The sequence below is a fragment of the Heterodontus francisci genome, chromosome 19 (assembly GCF_036365525.1).
Source record: "Heterodontus francisci isolate sHetFra1 chromosome 19, sHetFra1.hap1, whole genome shotgun sequence".
Taxonomy (NCBI): domain Eukaryota; kingdom Metazoa; phylum Chordata; class Chondrichthyes; order Heterodontiformes; family Heterodontidae; genus Heterodontus; species Heterodontus francisci.
In genome coordinates this window covers 79,577,161-79,602,246 of record NC_090389.1, presented here as the reverse complement: position 1 = coordinate 79,602,246, position 25,086 = coordinate 79,577,161, and the positions used below count along the sequence as shown (strand labels likewise).

General features: G+C 40.4%; 1 protein-coding gene across 4 annotated transcripts in view; it reads right to left on the bottom strand.

The window, feature by feature from the left end:
• The window catches only part of LOC137380236 (transforming protein RhoA-like), a 51,050-nt gene that overhangs the window by 8,573 nt on the left and 17,391 nt on the right, over positions 1–25,086 (bottom strand). For 2 of the 4 annotated variants that reach the window (XM_068052072.1, XM_068052073.1), the window contains exons 2-3: positions 3,641–3,707; positions 1,088–1,245 (exon numbers count right to left, since the gene is read on the bottom strand). In XM_068052072.1, the coding sequence (XP_067908173.1) occupies positions 1,088–1,245; position 3,641 (159 nt within the window). In that variant the 5' untranslated portion in view covers positions 3,642–3,707. The remainder of the gene's footprint in view (positions 1–1,087; positions 1,246–3,640; positions 3,708–25,086) is intronic. The other 2 variants (XM_068052074.1, XM_068052076.1) reach the window with 1 other exon arrangement.

Sequence of the window (25,086 nt, the reverse complement as noted above, 5' to 3'; positions counted from 1 at the left end):
ATTTAATTGACTTTTTTCCTTAAAAGAAAACAGACTTCATATCAGAAGAATCCCTCTAAAGGGTCTGCTAAGCACAATTTGGCAGAGAAGGAAAGCTAAGTGGGAATGTTGTTAGGAACCCAAAACAGTGAATGAGTGTTCTACTAAAGAGTTTCTGAGCTACTAATTAGTGGAGTTTGTTGAAAAGCTAAGCTCACCTGGAAGGATGTCTGCAGAGTGCAACACATTCATCCTTTTGCATTCTATTAGGATTAAGATTTCTCAAGTCAGATAGAGCACAGAAAAGAGACAGATTTCCTTTACTTAGTGTGCCTCAATCCACCAACTTCACATTTCCTTACATGATTCTAGTACCAAAACTAGAGACCATACATATGAAAGTCACCAATACATCTAATAGGAAATTCAGGAGAAATGTCTTTACTCAGAGTGGTTAGAATGTGGAACTTGCTACCACAAGGAGTAGCTGAGGCAAATAGTATAGATGCATTTAAACAATGGATTAGCACGAGGGACAAAGGAATAGAAGGACAGGCTGATAGAGTTCGATGAAGAGGAATGGGAGGAAACTCGAATGGAACATAAACAAAAGAGTTGAGACAAAAGGCTTGTTTCTGTGCTGCAAGTTGTTTGCAAGTCTAAGTAGTATCTAAATCTGGTCATCAATTCCAACATTTCAGAAACCATTCTGCTACCCAAGTCAAGGGAGAAAAATGTTGTAGCACTAGTTCAAAAAACTTAAATTAGTGCAAAATAATTTACAAGAATGGTAAAACATTACTTAAGCATGAGGAGTATTTTTTCAGCATAGGAGCAAGGGAAGATCCATAAACAACTTGGCAAAAAACAACTTTGGTGGCATTTCCTTCAATGCTCCATCCATCAGCCCATTCCTCTCCCATCCCAATTTTGACGATAAACCTATACTAATATACTCAAAAGTAAATGAAAAGATATTTTGTATACAAGCTGGATTTTGGCCTTATAAAGGAAGGCCAGATAACAGAATATGGTCATTAAAATCTTATAAATGATGTTACATCTTTAGTGTACTAAACAATAGAACTTTATAGCATTTACTACCAACCTGTTTTCCATCCACTTCAATATCTGCTACATAATTTTCAAAAACTGTTGGAACATACACTTCAGGAAACTGATCTTTACTGAAGACGATCAGTAGGCATGTCTTCCCACAGGCACCATCACCAACTATAACCAGTTTTTTGCGTATGGCAGCCATCACTGTAAAAGGACAAAAGTTACAGTTACAAGCCACTAAAGGACAAATCATTTCTCTTTTTTGGATACATACATTCCAACAGTTAGGACATTTTTCTTTTTAAAAAACTGCAGATATTTATGATCTCATTTTGTGAATCCATTAAAAATTAAGAAAGTTCAAAATGCAGTTGGATTTTGAGAGTACTAGTGGGACCTCTTTCTGGAAGCATAAAGCACTAAGGTCAATTGTAGCTGGCCAAATGACTGAGAATAACTAATTTAGTACAGACTGGACAATGAACCTGGTACTTTCTGGTGGTCTGTACAGCTTATTTCTGCTCCCAGTGATGCAATTGCCTGGTTTAATACAGAATATATGAAAAGTTAGATGAATCAGTATTTGGGAATACAGTACAAGTCAGATAGTTACCAATACATTTACAGAACACTAATTAGAAGGACCATTTGTTCAGGTACACATTTATTTCCAAGTCCAATAATAAAACTCTTGGTTTACAGGTTTAGATAATTCTCATTAAGCACAATGGGTACATCAATGAGCCAACTGATGCAATATCTTTGAAAAAGGTAGGCAGTACAACAATCAGTGTGTCAGAGCTCCAGCATGTTCTGGTGAGCGTACAGGTTCCTGCAGAATCTCTGTTTGCAAAGTTGTCAATTTCAACAGTATAACTGCACGAAAATTAGTATGTGAAAGCCAGACACTGCTATAGGGGAGAAAATAAGATCCACCAGCTGGCAAAAACCCAAAGGAAGTCTCCAGTCACTCCTCTCAACTGGGTAGTAAATGAAGGTATGGACAGTAAATCCAATATTGTGGATTAATCCAGTTACTTTTCTTTTTAAGTGGCAGGGAAAGGAGGTGGGAAATAAAAAGCAGAATGGGGCCACAATTCCCAGATCTTGTCAATCCTTATACAAGCTTTTACGCTATGTAAGTGAAGATTATATCAATATTATTGCTATGCTTTTGTAGAGGGTAGAGAACAGTGCTCTTGCATGTTGATCTAATACTCAATCTAAAGTCCAACATTGAAATACAAATCTTTAGATGAAAAAGAAACTTCCAATTTTTCAACAAGAATAGTGTGGTTAAAAATATTCAGGCCAAATCTTGATTTTGTTCAAAAATGTTACTCGATATAAAATATAAAAATGTTAAGTTGTTCACATGCTTTTAAAAAGTGTTTCTTGGTAACAAATTTCTGATTCAGAACATCTGTCAGACAATGAATTTAAATATCCAAGTATCATGTCAAGCATTCTTTGCTCACTCTGGAAGGCAATTAATAACGTAAGCCAAGTACAGCACAAGGTTTAAAAAAAAATGTCTGTAGTAAACAGTGTCATACGAAGAACTGTTAAATAAATGCAGTATTTGGCACGTAAAGAACAAAATTTTCAGCTGTTACTTAGAAATGGAAGCAGGAAATACAAACAAAATGCAAAAGTATTATGGCTAAAAAAATAGTTAGCATTCTACAGAAATGGTGCAGTGGTTACTTAATACGCAGTTAATTATTTTTATAGTACACTTGGAACTCTTCCTTTCTATTTTGCAATGTTCTGCAATTTGATTTTGTACTTTGTGTTAACTGAAAAAATACATAAATACCATCCAAAACTGAAATTTTCATTCATTTTTCTTCACATATTCCTACTTTACAAAACAGAAGTACAAATCTTCCATCCTAAAGACAAACAAGTTGACTGCTGATTGAAAATTCAAAAACCTCGATAGTATAGCATGTATATGGTTTAAATAAAGCCCTTTTCATTCCACAGATTTCCATGGAAATATGTTTACTTAAAACTCCCAAAAATCTCAAACAAACCATTCCTACCAAAAAAAAAATTCTAACAAATTAACCTGTTTACAATACTTAACTGTTAAGTATTCAAAACCCCTTGTCATTCTGCCCTGAACCCTCAACAAATCAGGCTCATTTTGTAGGTGGAGTGTTCAAAATTGATTTCAGTACTTGATTTCTTTTAACTTTTTCTCCTTATAAACTACCTTGTGGTTTACACTGCAAAATGTTTGGAAACTTGCAGAATGCTGCCCATATTTTAGCACCATCATTGGGATCTATTGTTGCAGCTTCTTTTTGGTCTACTAAAAGCAAGGTGTTTTCACCCATGTGCAAATGAAGGCACAGTATCGCTCATGCAGCCCGACCTGCTTGGCATCCTTGTTTAGGGCCCCCTTTACTCCAGACATGTCAGATTTGGATGGCAGGGTGGTGCTAGTTCCACTAAGAAACCTAATCAAGCCAGCATGGGTGCTAGGGAAAATAAAATAAATTATTTTTTGGCTCAAAAGCTCATGAGAATGTAAGTTCGAATATTAAAAAAACCAAGAAAAAGAACTTGGAAATAGCTGAAATATACTTACTATTGATATTACTATGTTCCTTCCACGACCTCCAGGATACTTGTCACTGCCAAGCAACCCTGGATACCTGTTCAAATGGGTGGATTGCATGTCAGAACCAGAAGGAAATGGCATGCGGAACCAAGACAGCCATAAACATTAAAATAAATTAGCCTCCTACAGGTGCTTCTGCTGCCAGTGGACCGCCCACTAGACCTGTTTCTGTGCAGTAGACTGAATGTAATTAATAATTCTATGTATCTGTCTAAATGACAGTTTGAGCACTTCAAAATCAGTGCAATGTGTGAAATGCTTTGAGGTGTTCTGACAATGTGACTAGCTGTATAAATGCAAGGATTACTATCAATTCCTACTGGACCTGTACAAGGAGGAATGGATGGGGTCAATGTCGATTTGCAGTGTTCCCACCAACACGGTGTCTATTAAGATAAAGAACCTGACCTCTTGCACTGGAGTCTCTTTTTCTTGTGGGTCTCATGAAATGTCAATTAGATCTCCTATTGCTACTCATCACTCTCACTTTTCCCTCAAAAATTTTCATTTCCTCCCCCCCCCTTTTACCCAGAGAGTGGTTAGAATATGGAACTTGCAACCTCATGAAGTAGTTCAGGAGAATAGCACAGATGTCTTTTGGGGGGAAACTAGATAAACATATGAGGGAGAAAGCAATGGAAAGTTAGGGTAGGAGGTGGCTTATGTTGAACATAAACATTGGCGCAAACCAGTTGGCCCAAATGACCTATTTCCATGCTGTAGATTCCATGTAAAATTCAATGGAACGCACACCTAGGACAATTTCAACAAGGTGGCACTTCCAATTGCACAACAGGACACCATACCACCTGGAAAATCAAGTAATAAAGGTAAGGAAAATATAGGCTAGAAGATCTAGTGGTGTAATAAACTGGCTTATATGTAGTGAAACAGAACCTCAGACATTTCAGACTTTGGGCTGAATTGACACAGACTTAATGATAAAGGAAATCTCCATTAGACTTCTGGGTATAAGCAGCATACACATGTAGACATTTCCTCCCTCACGGGTCAGGTAGCTAAGCTGCAGGTGCATACATTTTATATACATATGCTACTGGAGGATATATCAACATGCAACTCTACAGCTTCTAAACGCAATATAAAATCTTAGCACATTTACTATTTTAATTTTGATCCAATTGCTCAGACGGCAGTAACCTTTATGGCTTCGCCTGAGGCTGTGTCACAGACTATGACCAAGAGAATGCAGCAGTGATCATTTTGACCTGCCCAAGAACATTGTTTGCTGTGGGCACCAGCAATCTGCAAACCTTTGCTACATTCCATGTATGTCTAAACAAATGCTGGCTTAACAAGACAATTTAGAAGGCCATGATGGAAGACGTTTATAGAAATAAAGTGCATACTCAGAAAGAAAACAGATTTTTCTTCTGAAAGTATCAAAATAACACCTGAAAAAAATTCTCCAGGCTTATCTACTGAAATTGGATTAGGCTTCTAAATAATACAACAATGATTTTGAAATAAACTGCATGATGAGCAGCATTGCTCTCATTGATGCACGGCAAGCTGTGTGGATAAGAGCAGGAAGTTATAAAAAGAGACAGACAGATTAAGTAAATGGGCAAAACTATGGCAAATGGCATTCAATGTGAGGAAATGTGATGTTATCCACTTGGGATCCAAGAAAGACAAAGCAGAATATTTTCTTCATAGTGACAGACTAGGAGCTGCAGAGGAGCAAAGGGATTTAGGTGTCCCTGAACATAAATCAATAAGAGCTAGTGTACTACTACAAAAAGTTAGTAAAAAGGCCAATAAAAGGTTGGTCTTGATCTCAAAGGGGTTGGACAAACTTGTGGTCAGACCCCATCTGGATGATGCATTCAGTTTAGGCACATCACCTTAGAAATGGTATACCGCCTTGGAGGGGATACAGTAGATTCACAAAATGATACTGGGACTTCAAGAGTTAAATTATAAAGATAGGCTGTATAAACTTGGTTTATACTTAAGCTTGATGATTGAGGGATGATCGAATCAGGTATTTAAAATGATAAGGGGATTTGACAGGGTAGGCAAAGAGAAGTTATTTCCTCTGGCGGGAATCCAGAATGAGGGATCATCATTCTAAAGTGAGAGCCAGGCCATTTAGGATGGGTAGCGGAAATCTAGAACTCTCGCTAAAAGACTGTGGATGCTGGTTCAATTGATATTTGCGAGATGGTAATTGGGAGAATTCTGTTGGGTAAGGGCATCATGTGATGCAAAGGTGTGTAAATGGAGTTGAGGTACAGGTCAACCATGATCTGACTGTATGTCCGAACAGGGCTGAGGGCCTGAACTGCCAACTTCAGTTCTTATGTACTTTATCTTCAATAAAAGATGAAAAAAAACTCATGTAACTTCAAAGATGAGAGTAGAATATTCTCTCGCTTCGCACCCCAGCCACTGACAGCATTTTTAAAAACTTTTGTTCGTGGGATTATGGGCATCGCTGGCTAGACCAGCATTTATTGCCCATTAATAATTGCCCTGGAGAAGGTGGTGGTGAGCTACCTTCTTGAACTGCTGCAGACCTTGAGATGTAGATACATCAAAACTGCTGTTCGGAAGGGAGTTCCAGGATTTTGACCCAGGGACAGTAAAGGAACAGCGATATAGTTCCAAGTCAGGGTTGTGTGTGGCTTGGAGGGGAACTTGCAAGTGGTGGTGTTTTCACGCATCTGCTGCCCTTGTCCTTCTGGGTGGTAGAGGTCGTGGGTTTGGCAGATGCTGTCGAAGGAGCCTTGGTAAGTTGCTGCAGTGCATCTTGTAGATGGTACACACTGCTGCCACTGCATCGGTGATGAAGAGAGTGAATGTTGAAAGTGGTGGATGGGGTGCCAATCAAGCAGGCTGCTTTGTCCTGGATGGTGTCGAGTTTTTTTTTGAGTGCTGTTGCAGCTGCACCCATCCAGGCAAATGGAAAGTATTCCATCACACTCCTGACTTGTGCCTGTGTTAAACTCCAGAAAGCTTCTGCAAGGATAATACTGGAGCCCATCTTTACTCAGTTTCACATTTATTGTACAGAAGAGTAAAAGGATTACAGATATGTAACTTCTCACTCAAAACTCTTCACCAGTCTCAGTGTCTGCTTATAAGTGCTCAAGTAAGACCCCAATTAACATCCTCCACCTGCATACAATCAAACAATTGTCACACAATGAACAGATTAACACCTTGTAGATGGTGGATAGGCATTGGGGAGACAGGTCAGTTACTTGCCGCAGAATTCATAGCCTCCCCCAATTTCCCTACCACCTACCTACACTAGGGGCAATTTAGAATGGCCAATTTACCTATCAACCTGGAAGTCTTTGGCTGTGGGAGGAAACCGCAGCACCCGGCGGAAACCCACGCGGTCACAGGGAGAACTTGCAAACTCCGCACAGGCAGTACCCAAAACCGAACCCGGGTCGCTGGAGCTGTGAGGCTGTGGTGCTAACCACTGCCCCACTGTGCCGCCAACCCTGAGGAACTCTTACAGTGATGCCCTGGGACTGAGATGATTGACCTCCAACAACCACAACCATCTTCCTTTGTGCTAAGTACCATTCCAACCAGCAGAGAGTTTTCCCCGATTCCCAATGACTCCAGTTTTGCTAGGGCTTCTTGATGCCATACTCGGTCAAATGCTGCCTTGATGTCAAGTGCAGTCACTCTCACCTCACTATTGGGCTGTTCCAATCCATAATCAAAAGATTATGTAGCTCAAATCACAATCATGGAAGATTGTTGAAGCACTGCTTTAAGTTTTTGCTGGAAATTTCATCTGAAAACATTCCAACTAATTTTCTATTGTCAAAGTGCTGTCAATTCCTGGTGGAGAACTACTTTGAGCTTCAACCTGGCTTTGAGACTACTTTGGAGAGTGGATTTCCAATCAATCTCTCCTCCAAAATAGTAGTACAGGTTTTCATCAGGAAATGTTCTCCATGTTTCTCAGCACTCTGCTGAAACTAAAGCATGGGATACCGCCACTGTATATTGAATGGGTCCCCCGTTCATAAAGTACATCAAACCTGTAAAGAACAAAAGAAAGGATATTGCTTCCCCTGCCCTTCATTTGCACATAGCCCTCAATTTTCTTCCCACTGCCTTCTTGCTGGATACCTTGTTGCAGTACAGTTCCATGGCAGCCAGGTACTCCGATCCATACATCATCTACGTATGTGAGCATCAACAGTAAACACCAGCTTATTCTACTGCACAGGGAGACATGCAACATTTTTACATAAATCTATTAACAATGATTTGCACTTATATAGCACCTTTAATGTAATAAAATATCCCAAGGTGCTTTAGATTGTGTAATTAGACTGAAATTAACAGAGCCAAAGGAGGAGATATGAAGCTGGGTTACTAAAAGCTTGGTTAAAGACATAGGTTTCAAAGATGGTCTTAAAAAGGAGAGGGGTGAAGAAATTTAAGGAGAGAATTCCAGAAATTAGGACCTTGAGGAATTCACAAGACGACAGAGTTGGCAGAACACAAAATTCTTGGAGGGTTGTCGGGCTGGAAAAAGTTACAGAGATAGATAGATTCAAAGTCATAGCGGGATTAAAACATGAGAATTTTAAAATCAAGGCACTGGTGGATTAGGAGCTAAGGTAGGCCAGTGAGCAGAGGGGCAAAGGGTGAATGGGACTTGCCACAGGTCAGGAACAGGCAGCACAGATTTGGATGAGCTCAAGCTTAGGCTGGATACAAGATGGGAGGGTGGCAAAGAAAGCATTCGAATTGTCAAGTGTACATTCATGAGTGTTTCAACTGCAGATGAGCAGAGGCAAGGTCAGAGTCAGGCAATATTATGGAGGTAGAAGTAGCGTTTTGTGATGGAGAGAATATGGGGCTGGAAGTTCAGTTCAGAGTCAAAGAGGATGCAGAGGTTGTGAACAGTCAGTTCAGCCTTAGACAGTGGTCAGGGAGGGTGATGGAATCTGTGGCAAGGGAACCGAGTTTGAGACAGAAGTTGAAGACATTGGCTTCAGTCTTCCCAATGTTTTATTGGATGAAATTGCAGTTCATCCAGGACTGGCTGTTAGACAAGCAGTCTGACAACAAGGAGGCAGTGGAAGGGTCAGGAGAGGTGGGGATGAGGTAGAGCTGGGTTTTATCGGCGTACGCGCGGAACCCGATATCATGGGTCGAGGTTAACCTGCCACCCCCGACGACGACAGGCAGGAAACTTAACAGTTTTTTCAAAAATCAAGTAAAGAAACCCAACCTGGTGTGTACACACATGCCGCCATTTTTACAGTAGCAGGTTGCGTGGCCTGTCAGTGTCCCACTTGAGAGATAAGGCACTCCATTATATATTGAAATCAGGCTCTAACAGTGCAGTTGCACCCTCCCTCCCGACTGGCATGCTGAGTCCCCCCCCCCCCCAACCTGGCCCAATCTTTACCTCTCTCCTCGCTGCCAGGCTCCGAGCCCCCCACCAAGCCCCAATGTTTTCCAATTGTCAATGACTATTCCCAACTGCAGTCTCCTGCTGCTGGCTTTGCTGCCTAGCATCAGGCCAGGTCAGATCTGGCCTGCTACTGGGCTACAAACAACATTTTAAAAAAAATGATAATGCATCCCGCCGAAATCACTGAGGAGCAGCACGTAGATGAGAAATTGGGAGTGGGACAAGGATGGATCTTTGGGGAACTCCAAGAGTTAGGGTGCAGAGACAGGAAGAGCAGCCATTTCAGATGTTTCAGCATGGTTAAGCACTTACATGACAGCAATCAAGAGTAGGAACAATGACTCACTTTCTTGTCCGTAACCAAGGACAAAAAGGAGAAGATTGAATATAAAGAAAAAGACATTCATTCAGATAGTACTTAATTACTCAAGCAGAGGATGACAAAAGGGCAAGAAAGGACTTGGGAGGAAAGTCTTTAAAAAACAGGAAATTCAGAAAAAATTATGAAATCAAGGAATATAAAGAAATATTCAAGTGTTCTATAGGTACATAAAGGAAAAAAAAGAGGGATAGGGCCACTAAAAGGATGAGCAAGATAAGCTCACAGGTAATGACAGACAAATGGCAGAAAATATATAAATAAATCACACACACACACACACTGGCAGACAGCTAATGTTGTTCCGATATACAAAAAGGAAGATAGAACTGGGAACTATAGGCCAGTTAGCTTAATGACAGTGATAGGAAAGATACCTGAATCTACACTAAAAGTGACAGAGCATCTAGAAACAGAAAATAGTTTTAAAAAAACATGAATTCTGAAAGGCTACGTCATGCTTATCTAACTTGATAGAATTCTTTGAAGAGGTAAAGAAAACAATAGTCTGGGGTAATGCAGTAGTTATATATTTGGATTTTCAAAAGGCTTTCAATAAGGAACCATGCAGTAGGCTAATGATAAAGATCAGTACATGTGGAGTCAGGGGACAAATAACTGAATGGATAGCCAATTTGCTAAAAAAAAAGCACAGAAAGTAGACAGTAGGGGTAGAGGGTAGTTATTCAGATTGGAGGAACATAGGAAGCAATGTTCCTCAAGGATCAGTCCTTTGAAATTAGTGATTTGGACTTATCAAGTAACTATCAAAATTTGCAGATGATTCAAAAATTTGAGGGGGGGGGGGGGGGGGGGGAGAGGTGGTTGTGGGTTTAGCTAACACCGAGGAAGGATGCAACATCATATACAAAAATATTAGAAAACCTGCAGACTGGGCAGTTAAGTGACATGAATTTTAACAGATAAACGTGAGGTGAAGCATTTTAATAGGAAAAAGAGAAATGTCATCTGCACTTTAAAAAAGAAACTGGGGTAGAAGTGGACAGCAGGTGAACAAATTATGAAAAGCAGCATCGCAGGTCAACAAAGCAAGTCAAAATATCAAAAGCACTAGGATTTATTTCCAGGGGTATAAAATTTAAAGCTGATGATCATGTTAATTGTATAGGACCTTGGTCAGTCTGCAGTTAACAGTACTGTACACAGTTATAGTATCCACTTTATAAAAAGGATATAGAAGCACTGGAGAAAATGCAAGAAAGATTTACAAAGATCGTATAAGAACTGAGAGAGTACAGCTACTGAGAAAGGCTAAGCAGGTTGGGGTTTCTTTTCTTTAAAAATAAAAGAGGAAACTTAGATGAGACCTGACAGAGGTCTTCAAAATGTTGAATGGGTTACACAGGGTAGAGAGAATGTTGCCACTTGTGGGAGAATGCAAAATTAGGGGCCATAAGTACAAGATAGTCACAACTAATCCAATAGGGAAATGAGAAATTGCTTTACTCAGAATGATAAAAATGCGGAACTTCCAACCACGAAAAGAAGTGGTTGAGGCAAATAGCTTAAATGCTTTCAAAAAGAAACTAGACAAGTACGTAAGAAAAGGGAATAGAAAGATATGCTGAAAGGTTCAGATGAGGCACTTGGAATGAGAGCGTGGAGCTTAAATACCAGCATAGACTAGTTAGACTGAATGGCCTGTTTCTGAGCTGTATATTGCACATCATTTTATGTAACTGCCCTCAATATCGGCTGCAGTTCATACACAAGAGAAATTGCAGAACGCAGAGATAAAAATAAACTACATATGTTGGAAAATGAATTAAAAATACAATGTGATAGAAAACACGCAGCAGGCTCGTCAGCACTTGGACAGACGACGCTATGAGGGTGGGGGGGCCAGCAGTGCGAGATGGGTTTGTTGTGAACTAGTAGCCAATTTTTCACCGTGCAACTTATTTTCCCTTGACTTGGAAAATGTTGCCAAGATTTTCCATTTCAAACCAGGTAAAAGCAACAGTGGGACGAGGAAACAAGTCTCCACAAAGAGTTTGAATCATCATTCCCTGAACTGAAGGGAGTAGAGGTCAAAGCGACCTTGGTGTACTTGTCCAAAAATCACTGAAGGCAGCGGCACAGGCAGATAAGGTGGCTAGGAAAGCATATGGGATACTTGCCTTTATTAGCCGAAGCATAGAATATAAGAGCAGGGAGGTTAATGATGGAGCTGTATAAAATGCTAGTTAGGCCACAGCTGGAGTATTGTGTACAGTTCTGGGCACCACACTATAGGAAGGATGTGATTGCACTGGAGAGGGTGCAGAGGAGATTCACCAGGATGTTGCCTGGGCTGGAGCATTTCAGTTATGAAGAGAGACTGAAAAGGCTAGGGTTGTTTTCCTTAGAGTAGAGAAGGATGAGGGGTGGGGGGCATGATTGAGGTATACAAAATTATGAGGGGCATTGATAGATCAGGTAGGAAGAAACTTTTTCCCTTAATGGAGGGCTCAATAACCAGGGGGCATCTTTCTTTCTTTTCTTTCTTTTGGGCCTCCTTATCTCGAGAGACAATGGATACGCGCCTGGAGGTGGTCAGTGGTTTGTGAAGCAGCGCCTGGAGTGGCTATAAAGGCCAATTCTGGAGTGACAGGCTCTTCCACAGGTGCTGCAGAGAAATTTGTTTGTTGGGGCTGTTGCACAGTTGGCTCTCCCCTTGCGCCTCTGTCTTTTTTCCTGCCAACTACTAAGTCTCTTCGACTCGCCACAATTTAGCCCTGTCTTTATGGCTGCCCGGGGGGCATAGATTTAAGGTAAGGGGCAGGAGGTTTAGAGGGGATTTGAGGAAAAATGTTTTCACCCAGTGGGTGGTTGGAATCTGGAACACACTGCCTGAAGAGGTGGTAGAGGCAGGAACCCTCACATTTAAGAAGTATTTAGATGAGCACTTGAAATACCATAGCATACAATGCTATGGGCCTAGTGCTGGAAAATGGGATTAGAATAGATAGGTGCTTGATGACTGGCATGGACACGATGGGCCGAAGGGCCTGTTTCTGTGCTGTATAACTCTATGACTCTAAAGCAAATGAAATTTTAAATGTGTGTATTTGGTATTGTAGCGTAATGTTACCTTCACAATAAAAAGATTTTCTAACCAACATCAAAAATAGAAGTGCTTATTTTGTAATTGCAATTGTTACTAGTCTTTTGTCAAACAGAACATACAAAATATAGAAGTGCACCAAATTTCCGATAAAATATTTAGTGGCGTCTAAATTCTAAAGAATCTTTATGGCAAGCAAGCTGAAATCCTTGGTGTAATGCATACTTAACATACTTTGGTTTCAAAAGATAAATACCATTCAAGCTGCTGACACCAGTAGTTCAGTTCAGTTCTACTTAAAACTATTAATCTACAGGATGTCCCACATTTTGCAGTTTGACTCAGTTTCTAGAATAAGTGAAAGCTTACTGGCAAACTTGACAATCAGATTTCCATATCCACATTCCAGTTTCTATCTCAGACTAGGCCTAAGGTAATCAAGCATAGACTGCAATCTACTTTAACCTCCCCACTCCTCCATAAGTCCTTCCCCAAAACACAGGAATGTAACCAGTTATAAAATAATTAACATATAGCATGAATTGCTACTTTAAAAGAGCACCCAAGAGTTAAGCAATTAGCTTTGTTTATAGCAAATATTCAAGATAATGCATTGTCTGATAGCAAAGTTGTTCCAAATTTCAGTCATATTGGATTTTCAAAATATTTATATTTTCAAGTGAGTTAAATACCCAATGAATAAACATATAGTCAAGCTTTTGCATTAATTTTTTGCCTGAAACGTGGTCTCCAATGTCCAATCGAAATGCTCTAATTATTAATCCTACTGAAAGGTTACAATGCAGCAACATACATTTAATCACCCCTGCATTTTTCATTCCATACTCTGCTTTCAAAGTATTAGCTAAAGACAGTGCAGTGGACTGATGTGTCTAGCAATTTCCTCCATTCCATGTTATGAATAGGAAGTCCTGTTCAAAGTTCAGTCATTTCCAGTAATGTCCTCACTTCAAGGTAATTATCTACCAAACACTAGAGTGCCTCCCGTCAGCACATTTAAAGCATTAAACAGTACGAGAGGTGACTGAGAAATGCTGGAAAGTGCTGGTATAAGTGTTTAAGAAAAAAATAAAATTTTGTAATAATTCAGTAAAGTACACTTCCTATTAAGAATGTAACAGATTTTAACCTGCATTACACTCATTTATTTTTGGACAATTTTGCTACATTTCATTCTGTCCATGTACAGGAGGGATAGATTTTCTAATTGTTGAAACTACAAAAGAATATAGCTTGAGAAAGGCATCCTTTAAATTGAGATTTGTTCTTACATATTCTCTGACAGAGTACACCACCCATATGGTTAGCAGGGCGATAACATGAATGCGCTAAAAGTTTTTTCTTGTGGAGGGGAAAGTGAAGACTAAGACAGATTTGCATTTATATAGCATTTTTCACAATCTCAGGATGTCCCGAAGTGCTTTACATCCAATACTTTTGAAGAGTAGTCACTGTTGTAATGTAGCAAGGCAGCATTCAAATTGCACACAGCAAGTTCCCACAAACAGCAATTAAATAGAAGATCAGATAATCAGTTTTTGGTGTTCCTCAAGGGATTGATGTTGGCCATGACAAGGGGCAGAGTAAAACTAAACAAAATTTGTGAAACTGACAGGCCAATAATACCAAGTTCATTCATACGCACATGGTTCCACACCTTTTACCCCACTATTGGCAACCGTGGCCCATGCTCTGGAATTCCATCCTGAAATCACTGCCTCTTCATTTTCCCCATCTTCCTTTAAAATCCTCCTTAAAAACCCATTTCCTTGACCATGCTTTTGGTCACCCACCCTAAGATCTCCTTTGGCTTGGCATTCATTTTTTCCCCCCCTAATGCTTAATGAAACATCTTAGAATATTTTCATCCACTGAAGGCCCTATTTAAATTTATGTTGGTTTTAAATAGGGTTTTAAAACCCGCATGGACAGGAACATTACAGCGCTGACGGTGCAAATTGCACTAATTTAGAACAAAACATCTTGCCTTCACTTGATAAGAAGCCATGGCAGGGAATGTGCATTTAATATGCATACAGTGTAGTCACAAAATAAAACTGAATAGGGCGTTAGGATATTTATATTGATAGTCACAAACTGTAACTAGAATCTGATAAGATCCCACAAAGTTACTTTTAAATGTATATTTCAAGTAAGTACAACCATCATTACATAAGCTGGCTTTTCATATAAACTTTACACCAGATTGACTTTTACATACTGACAAGTGTAAAACATTTTCGTTTAACTCATCATTGTTTTCAGCTATTTTAATTCATTTAGAGCCATCAGTAAACAGGTTTCAACAAACATTCCAACCGTAGATTCTTAAAAAAGAATTTATGCTATTGCGTTTTGAATTGTTTTTGACCCCAAAACAGAAGGTTGGGGGGGGGGGGAAGGGGACAGCATTCCAATTCATCACCCCTTGCTGGAAATGTGTATGTAGGCATTGTGGGAGGAGAGTTGAGATTGGCTGTGATAGGCTCCACAATTGAGAAGTTGACTGACATGTACTGCCCAGGTTCTCTCTCTCAAAAAAATTCCCTTGCCTGAAATATCAGAGAGGTATGCTGCACCCTAGCATAGCCCACTGTCTTCGGGAGATCTGAGGGGAAAGAAATTGAAACTAAAAGTTAAACTATCTCACTTTTCTTTTTAAAGAGATACAGCACTGAAACAGGCCCTTCGGTCCACCAAGTCTGTGCCAACCATCAACCACCCATTTATACTAATCCTACATTAATCCCATATTCCTACTACATCCCCACCTTCCCCCAATTTCCCTACCACCTAGGGGCAATTGCTAATGGCCAATTCACCTATCAACCTGCAAGTCTTTGGCTGTGGGAGGAAACCGGAGCACCCGGCGAAAACCCACGCAGTCACAGGGAGAACTTGCAAACTCCGCACAGGCAGTACCCAGAATTGAACCCGGGTCGCTGGAGCTGTGAGGCTGCGGTGCTAGCCACTGTGCTGCCCCAAAGAGCAAATTATACTCAACTCCAAGTGTAATGTCACTGCTTGTGGGATCAGCATTTCATGCAATCGATACCAGAAAAATATAGTATGAGTCAGCACTAGGCTGCTTTTTTTAAAACTAGGTTCTGTAAAACTATTAAAAACCTGCCATGTTGGCTGCAGAAAGTAAAGCAATGAAAGACATTGTATCTATATTGTGCCATATGTTATCCTCTAAACATCCCAAAGCCCTTCACAGCTAACAAATTGCTTTTGAGTGTGGATAACACTAAAACTGACAACCAATACGTGCAGAACAAGATACAACACACAGCTAATGAAATGAATGACTAGTTAACCTGATTTAGTGTTCTTTTTTGAGGGAGAAGGGCACCAGAGAAGTTCCTCCTCACCTTTAAAAAGTGTCATGGGATTTTTTATATTCAAATTATGCCTCTGACAATATAGCACTACTTAGTAATGCACTGAAGCATCAGCCTATATTGTGTGAAATTAACTTCAATGTACAGGTAAATATTTGCTCTTAAAAAATTAACTGCAAATATTTATGCCAGAGGCTGTTGATTGTGTTGAATAAATACTAACCAGGAAGTTGAAAAGAAAAGTCTACCCATTTCCAAATATAAAATACAGATAACAATGGGGAGAACCTCAGAACTCAAGCATCCTAACTTGTGCAGTCTGCTATTGAGAGATTCTAGAGTTCTACAAAGTTTTACATTAGGCAAATGAACATAAATGAAAAAACACTGCTAAAGAATCATAAAAGCAAGTAATTCTCATGCATAAATGAGCCTATTAAGTTTTACCAGGAGCTATGCACTCACCTGGAAGAGAATTTCAGTGACCGTGAAATTCAAAGCATTCTTTCAAAACGTTGAGAATCAACACCGAAGTTAAGTTTTACTTGGGGCAGCAGTCTGAAAACTGGTCAGCCTTTCAAAGTATAATTTTTCAGAAAAATGGTAATAACTCACATAGCAGAATCTTAATGAAAATAATTCCACAGCAAGGAATTTCACGCATTTCTGGCACAACAGCAACATGCTATTCTTCATTAACAATACCACCATGCTATTCCACATTAACAATAGTACCCCCTGTAAATGCTTAAGAATTAAGTTTGAGTATTAACTCGTGATCACATTTGTACTGGGCATCAGGGTGTAAATTAAATCCATTCACTTAGATGGATATTATCTGGCAATGGAAGACATTATTCAATGGTATTAACAATACTTCATCTGTTTAATAAGCTGAATGACCACTCATGTCAAAACAGTCAACGGTACTCAGTTAACTAACTGCATTAAATGCACTTAATGCATTTGCTACTGTCTATCCAGTATATGTAGGGGTTTAAGAAAAAGTGGTTTACAAGAAATATCTGTACTTTTGATGAGGTGAAGACTGCTCAATACGGCTGCTTACAGACATTTTCACAGATGGAACTGAGAGAGATCAAAGAAAGTAAGCATGAAATATAAATACCCACCATCTCAAGTCTCCTCAAATGAGGGCACTTTCTAACTAATCCACTGTCAACTTCAAAGATGTCATTAGTGGGATGGTTTTTGAGCATCCCATTCACTAGCCTCACCAAACACCACCTGCGGATCCAGAATTGGACTATTCAGTCACCTAAGGACCCACAACCCTGGAGTGAAAGAAAGTCATACTTGTTTCCGAGGGACTGCCTAAGAAGCAGAAACTATCAACTTCAAATATGTTGTTAGTGGGATGGTTTGCTTTAGATGGCATTGTGCTCCTTTTTTCAGTGTTTATACAGAGCTTGTTCTAAAGCTATTTTTCGTAATGTCAGATTATATATGTACATATTAATATGTTAAAGGAGCAGATAATGTAAGTGGTTCATAGACACTGAAATGGACTTGTGTCTAAGTTCATCATGCCCATTTCTTGCTGAACTTAATGTATCCCTTCATCTGTCCCAACTCAACAGCACTACCCCTCTCCCTTGCCCAGCCACCTGGTATTCTATAATGTTCAAAATATTAATCATACTTACAATATGCTTCACTTGTGATTCAAATGTAAATTCTTCATATCTGATCTATATAGACTTCAAAAGCAGAGTTAGCTCATCTCAACTCAGGCAGTGATAGTGCCGCTACAATTAGCAACAAAGTTCCTACATTCCAGAGTGGGAAACAGGCCATAGTTCTCATTCATGAACACTGAACAACTCTGCAGAAAATGCATATGTCACATTGGATGAAGCCAGAAATGAACTCAAGCTGTGCCATCCTTCATAGTTCAATGGTATCACTGAGAGAGCAACTAAACTCCAGTAAATGTCAAGCCTTGAGGACAGAAAGGGTGGGAGGAGACAAGACAAGAGGGTAATCTGTAAAAAAAATAAACATCAGTGGGTTGAGTTTCCGCTCTTTTATGAATGTAATGTCGGCAGAATCAGCTGAACCAGTACAAAAGACCGGGCAAATTAAAACTCAAGCAAGATACACCCAAAAACACTTGCGCTTGAGTTTCCGCAATGTTTTATGCTGTTTCGAGATTCAATTTTCAACAAACTATGACTTTTGTGGGGGGGGGGGGGGGGGAGGGTTCTCAAATACAATCTCTAAATGGCAGACAAATGTTCTTATCACGCAATTTTGAGATGGCCAGAGAATTTCAAATTAAGTCAAAGGCGGCACAACTCCACCCCGTCACCATGTTGGGCTGAATCCCTCATTACTCATGAATTGCTCCGAAAACTGAAAAAGCATATTTGCAGTTGAAACTCAACATGGACTTGATTACAAGTAAAAAACTGACTGGCATTGATACTACTGCTTAAATAGCAATCTGATTTCTGGCTTATGGAACATACCTTGGAAGTTTATTTGATCCAAATAGTAATATAGTAACATTCAACAAAGGTGGATATCATTGACATTATAGCCATTTCTTGAGCATGGAAGTGAAACATGTGTATAACACCTAACTAAAGGGTTTCTTCTAGTTCAAGACACACAGTAGTAGATGGCAGAGTTGCATTAACAATGTTCAACTAGTGTAGTTTTATTTTCCCTTTTGGATTCTTACAATTAGGTTTATAGATGAATAATGGTCAAGAGAAGCTCCATTAAATATTGGGCTAGTTATTATTCTTTCCCTCAAATGGTATTCGATGAAAGACTGAATAAGGTGACTTCCAGATCGTTCAATTACACTGCAACACCATGGAAATTACTTTGTGAAAGATTCTGAATATATTTTTTGTGTTTTCTGGTTTTGCAGTAATCCCTGGCTGCATCAGATGTGTGTGACAGTAAAGATTTAATTTTTCCCCAGTGCTCCCTTAAGTCAGCTGTGGCTCAGTGGCAGCATTCTCACCTTAGTCAGAAGGTTTAAGTCTCACTCCAGAGACTTCAGCACAAAATCCAGGCTGACACTCCCACTGTAGTACTGAGGAAGTGCTGCACTGTCAGAGGTGCCATTTCTCAGATGAGATAAAAACCGAGACTCCATCTACCCTCTCGGGATGTAAAAGATCCCATGGCACTATTTCGAGGAAAGTTAGCCTCAGTGTTCTGGCTAATATTTATCCCTCAATAAATGTCACTAAAACAGATTATCTGGTCATTATCACACTGCTGTTTGTGGAACCTGGCTTGTTTTAAATCGTGGACTATGGTATTTCTGTGCAAGAAAGCAACAGCCTCTAATACTACTTTCCTATATTAAAACAGTAACTATATTTCAAAAGTACTTGATTGGCTGTGAAGACTTTTGTGATGACCCGAGGTCTTGAAGTCATTATATAAATGCTCGTCTTTTTCCTTTCTCCCTAGCTCTCTCAAGTCAACTGTACTCATTTACTCCCTCGCCCCATTCTATGCACGGCAAATAATCTGCCTGATCTACAGAATGCGAATGTTATTAATTTCAACCCTTCCCCACACATTTGATCACATTGCCAGAAAACACTTTTGTAATTTTGAGTGGCTTGATCCACAGTCAAGATGATGATTTCTGCAGCACTAAGATCATGAAAGAGTTTTGGATGAGACAGAGAATTACCAATGATTATAGTCACCTGTCTCGTCTGCCTTGCCCCAGTCCCAATTATTATTATACAGATGCACTCTGGAAAAGGTTGTGATGTTATCCAAACATTTTTGTGAGTTTTATGCGTAACTGCCTGGTAGCATGTATATATTCATGAAACAGATTTCACAGGTTTGCAGATAAACATTGGGGGACATGTCTCCCAACACAAGTGCCAGGCAATGACCATCTTAAACAAGAGAGAATCTAACCACCTCCTCTTAATGGTAATGCCATTGAACATCGCTGAATCCTCCACTATCAACATCCTGGGGGGTCACCATTGACCAGAAACTGAACTGAAGCAGCCACATAAATACTGTGGCTACAAGAGCAGGTCACAGCCTGGGAATTATGCGAGTAACACCTCCTGACTCCCCAGTGCCTGTCCACCATCTACAAGGCACAAGTCAGGAGTATGAAGGAATACTCTCCACTTGCCTGGATGGGTGCAGCTCCAACAACACACAAGAAGCTCAACACCATCCAGGGCAAAGCAGCCCACTTGACTGGCACCTCATCCACCACCTTCAACATTCACTCTTTTCACCAGTGACACACAGTGGTAGTAGTGTGTACCATCTACAAGATGCACTACAGCAACTCACCAAGGCTCCTTTAACAGCACCTTCCAAACCCATGACCTCTACCACCTAGAAGGACAAGGGCAGCAGATGCATGGGAACACCACCACCTGCAAGTTCCCCTCCAAGCCACACACCATCCTGACTTGGAACTATATCACCGTTCCTTCATTGTCGCTGGGTCAAAGTCCTGGATCTCCCTTCCTAACAGCACTGTTGGTGTCCCTGCACCCAAAGGACTGTAGCGGTTTAAGGCGGCAGCTCACCACCACCTTCTCAAGGGCAATTAGGGAGGGGCAATAAATTCTGGCCTAGCCAGCGATGCTCACATCCCATGAACGAATAAAAAAAAGCAAGCTTTTTCCTTACATTAACACATAGCAGAAAGGTGCAGTTTTTCCCCCAGTGAACATTTCTTCCCTTTGAACCCAAGTATTTGGCAAAAGTTTATAAAATAGCCCAAACATCTGTGTTAAAAATACCCTCTGCAAGGTAATCAATGGTGGTATTTCAGATCTGACAGACTTGGACTTAACTTCATCAAACCACAGCTGAAATTGCGTAGCCAACCAAAACTACCTTAGAAAGCCAGCCAAACCATCTTGAGTTTTCCACAAGAAAAACACAATGGGGTATCTCTCGTTTTGCATTTGGCCAATCTATTTTATCAGTACTTCTTCCAGTGTGGAAATTAATTTCTGCTTTTTTGTGCTTGAACTTCACATAGACTTGGTATTCTGGCACAGTTTTGCTTCATAATACTGCCATGTCAACAGTGCATTTGGCAGCGCACAATACTCTTGAGCAATTACATGTTTTGGGGGATATTGCTCCAAACATTGCCCATAACAATTAGCTTTGCTTAAGTTTTCATCCACTTGCTTTGCTATGTCTTGTATACTCACAAGGAATCGCACAGCACCAATGAAACAATCCAAATCAGACTGGCTGTCAGTCACAGCAATATTACTTTAGCAGCAAGGTTTGTGGTAGAAAACTTCAAAAGGAACTATAGAGTCATACAGCATAGAAACAGGTCCTTCGGCCCACCGCGTCCATGTCGACCATAATGCCTATCTATACTAATCCCACCTGCCTGCATAAATTCCATATCCCTCTATGCCTTGCTCATTCAAGTGCCTGTCCAGATGCCTCTTAAATGTCGCTACTGTTCCTGCCTCCACCACCTCCTCATTGAATTGAAGGTGTTGAAAATACAATGGCTGAAAAATGAAGCAAAACACTGCTAGGATGCAACTATGAGCACGATGTTAAATAGGTAAGAGTTTATTTGGCCTTTCTCAAATAGGTTAATAGCAAACAGGCAGCGCAGCCACCAATACCTTACATCCAACAGATATGCAAGTTGAATTCAATATGATTTGGTGTTCAGGGAATGGGACCATGCCAGAACTTCAATACATCAAAATTTTATATCTTAAGACTCAATTGCATATGATCTTCCAAAATAAAAACGTAAAATCCAGTACTCTAGCAAATGTTACAAATAAAAAACCTAAATATCTCTCCCAAAAAAATTTGAAACTGGTAAAAACTTAAGTTTGCTAATAAAATAGCTATCATCATAATACCATATAGTACACCAGTGCACCTACTGAACACTTACACATCAGGTTTTTACAAAGAAGCAGTAAAGTAATAAAACAGTCACAAGATTTTGACACACATTTTTAAAAATTAAAAATGGATCTTCCCAGGAAACATTCATAGCAGCACTTCAAAAGGTGTGACTATTTGTACTATAAGGCACTGCAGGATCTTCAAGAATAAACTTGTGATGGGTGCACCACACCTGCGTTGTTTTTTTTTTAAACAGGTCATAATCCACCCCTTTATATGCACTGCTAGACAAATATAAAAGGTAAATGTAATGGCTTGGCAAAAGCTGTCCAACACTAGTCATCTTTGGACCATCTGTGCATTCCAATGACAAATCAGGTATGCAAAATATCACTAATACCACAGCCTTGGGTTCTGCCGACGTCACAGGGTTATAACTCAAAACGCCTCACCAACTTTAGCACTTCAAAACATCATTATAAAATTATGTTTTTAAACTCTCAGTATAGTTTGTACGATGTAGTTATGTTATTGTTGAAATTTTTAATTTCAGTCATAACTATTACTATCGTATTTCCTATTACTATCCCACAAAAAAGTCACACAAGAATTGGCTAAATGTAATCATTCCAAATTCCTAAGTGTGCCTGCGATTAAGATTTATATTTTTTAATGAGTTTAATTCATCATCTGAACATCAGAGGATTTATTTTCCTTTCATTAGCTGCTCAACAAAAACAGAACCGAAAATTTCTAATTATCAATCAGAGCTAAAATATATAGGCACAAAGGCAATGCAAAGACGTCGATGGGCCAATCAGGTGGTGAACACCAGATATTCACAACTCATTTTGGCAAACTTGAAAATCAACATCCAAGCCATTTGCCAAAAAATATGACCAGTGCTATCTTTGAGCAGCCAATACCAGTTCAAGTAGGGGAGATGAAGGAAATAAGGAATATAATCAGCTGCAAGATTGTTGGCTGCTCTGTAACAACAGGTTGTTATATAGCACCTTTACTGCAGAATAATTCCACAAGTGCATCACAGAGGTGTGAGGAAAAATTCACACTGAGAAAATAGGGGAGGTGGTGGTGTAGTGGTAATGTCACAGGACTAGCATCCCAGAGGCCCAGGCTAGTGCTCAGGACATGGGTTTGAATCCCACCATGGCAGATAGTGAAATTTGAATTCAATGAACAAAATCTGGAATTAAAAAGCTAACTAAAAACCATTGTCGATTGTTGTAAAAACCCATCTGGTTCACTAATGTCCTTCTTGGCAGAAGGAAATCTTCCATCCTTACCTGGTCTGGCCTACATGTTACTCCAGATCCACAGCAATGTGGCTGACTCTTAAATGCCCTCTGAGAATCAAGGGCAATTATGAATGGGCAATAAGTGCGAGCCTAGCCAGTGACGTCCACATCCCATGAATGAACAAACACAAAATTAAGGTGATATTAGAAAAGGTGGCAAAAAGTTTGGTCAAAGGGGTGTGTTTAAAGGTAGACCTTAAAAAGGAGAGGGACATAGAGAGTGGGAGGTCTTTTAAAGGAGGAAATACCAGCCTGTGGGGCCTAGACAGCTAAAGCAGAGCAATTAATGGTGGGCCAATCAGAATGGAGGAAGCACAGAAGACTGGAGTCGGATGAGCAAAACGTTTGGAGGAGAGGTGGTGTTTCTATTCCTGGAGATTAGGGATCAAGAAGGATGAGGTCATAAAGCGATTTTAAACACAAGGTGAGAATGAGAATTTTAGATTTGAGGCACAGGAAAAGGAGGATTGGGGGTGGGGGGGCTGCAGGCTGCAAGAACCAGTTTAGATCAGTGAGTACGGAGGGGGGGGGGGGTGGCGGTGGTGATAGGTGAACGGGACTTGGTGCAGGACAGGATATAGGCAGCAGAGTTTTAGGTGAGCTGAATCTGGAGGATGGGAGGCTAATCAGAAGAGAATTGTAGTAGTCAAATTTGGAAGGAGGCCATTTTCAGCAGGTAAGCTGGGGCAGGGGTGGAGGAAAGTGGTGTTAGAGGTCAAAGTAGGTGATCTTTGTGATGGGAGAGGGTAGAGATTGGAAGCTCTGTTCGGGTTTGATTAGGACACTAAGAGTATGAGCAGTCTGGTTCAGTTTGAGAAAGACCTAGGGAAAGAGGTGGAGTTGATGGCAAAGGCTGAAAGGATTTGATTTTCCCAATGTTTAGCTGGAGGAAATTGAAGCTCACCGAACACTGGATGTCAAACAAGTTATCTAACACCACAGATGGTAGTAGAGTTATTGAGAGAAGTGTTGGAGAAGTAGTGCTGGGCATCATCAGCAGATATGTGGAAGCTGACTGCAGGTCTACGGATAATGTCACCATAAGGCAACACATAGATGAAGAGGAAGGCAGCATGAGAATGAGCAGTTGTTTGCAAGGACATCAAGAATGGTTTTTGAGGTGGGAGTGTACATACGAACATGCGAATTAGGAGCAGGAGTAGGCCATTTGGCCCCTCGAGCCTGCTCCACCATTCAACAAGATCATGGCTGATCTCATTGTAACCTCAACTCCACATTCCCGCCTAAACTGATATGGTACATTTAACAAAGAAAAACATCCAAGGCACTTCACAGAGGTGTGATCAAAACAAGTAGCTGAATAGATGGTTCCTAAATTGCGGAGAGATATCCAAGAGTTAGATTGAGGACAGAAAGCACAGTGGAGAGGGCTTTAAGAAGGCAGCTGATAGTGGAGAAAAGAATCTAGGGTTCTCTCTGCTCTACAAGTTGATCCTAGATTAACTAATCAGTTTGGCAGAGAGGATAGCAAGGCTAGAGCTTAATATGATCCAGTCAGATCTGTCAACAGACAATGTGGACATTGCAGCACTTCAGGAGACTCGCCTCCCCGCGAGTGGCTCTCTAGCAGAGCAAGACTACACCTTCTTCTGGCAGGGCAGGGATCCTGAAGAACCAAGACAGCATGGAGTGGGCTTCGCCATCAGAAACTCCTTGCTCAGCATGATAGAGCCTCCCTCAAATGGCTCGGAACGCATACTGTCCATCCGACTGCTCACCACCTCTGGTCCAGTACACCTACTCAGCATCTATGCTCCAACACTCTGCTCCGCACCTGAAGCTAAAGACCAGTTCTATGAACAACTCCATAACATCATTAGCAGCATCCCCAACACCGAACACCTATTCCTGCTGGGGGACTTTAATGCCAGGGTTGGGGCCGACCATGACTCATGGCCCTCCTGCCTTGGGCGCTATGGCGTTGGAAGGATGAATGAGAACGGGCAGAGACTGCTTGAGTTGT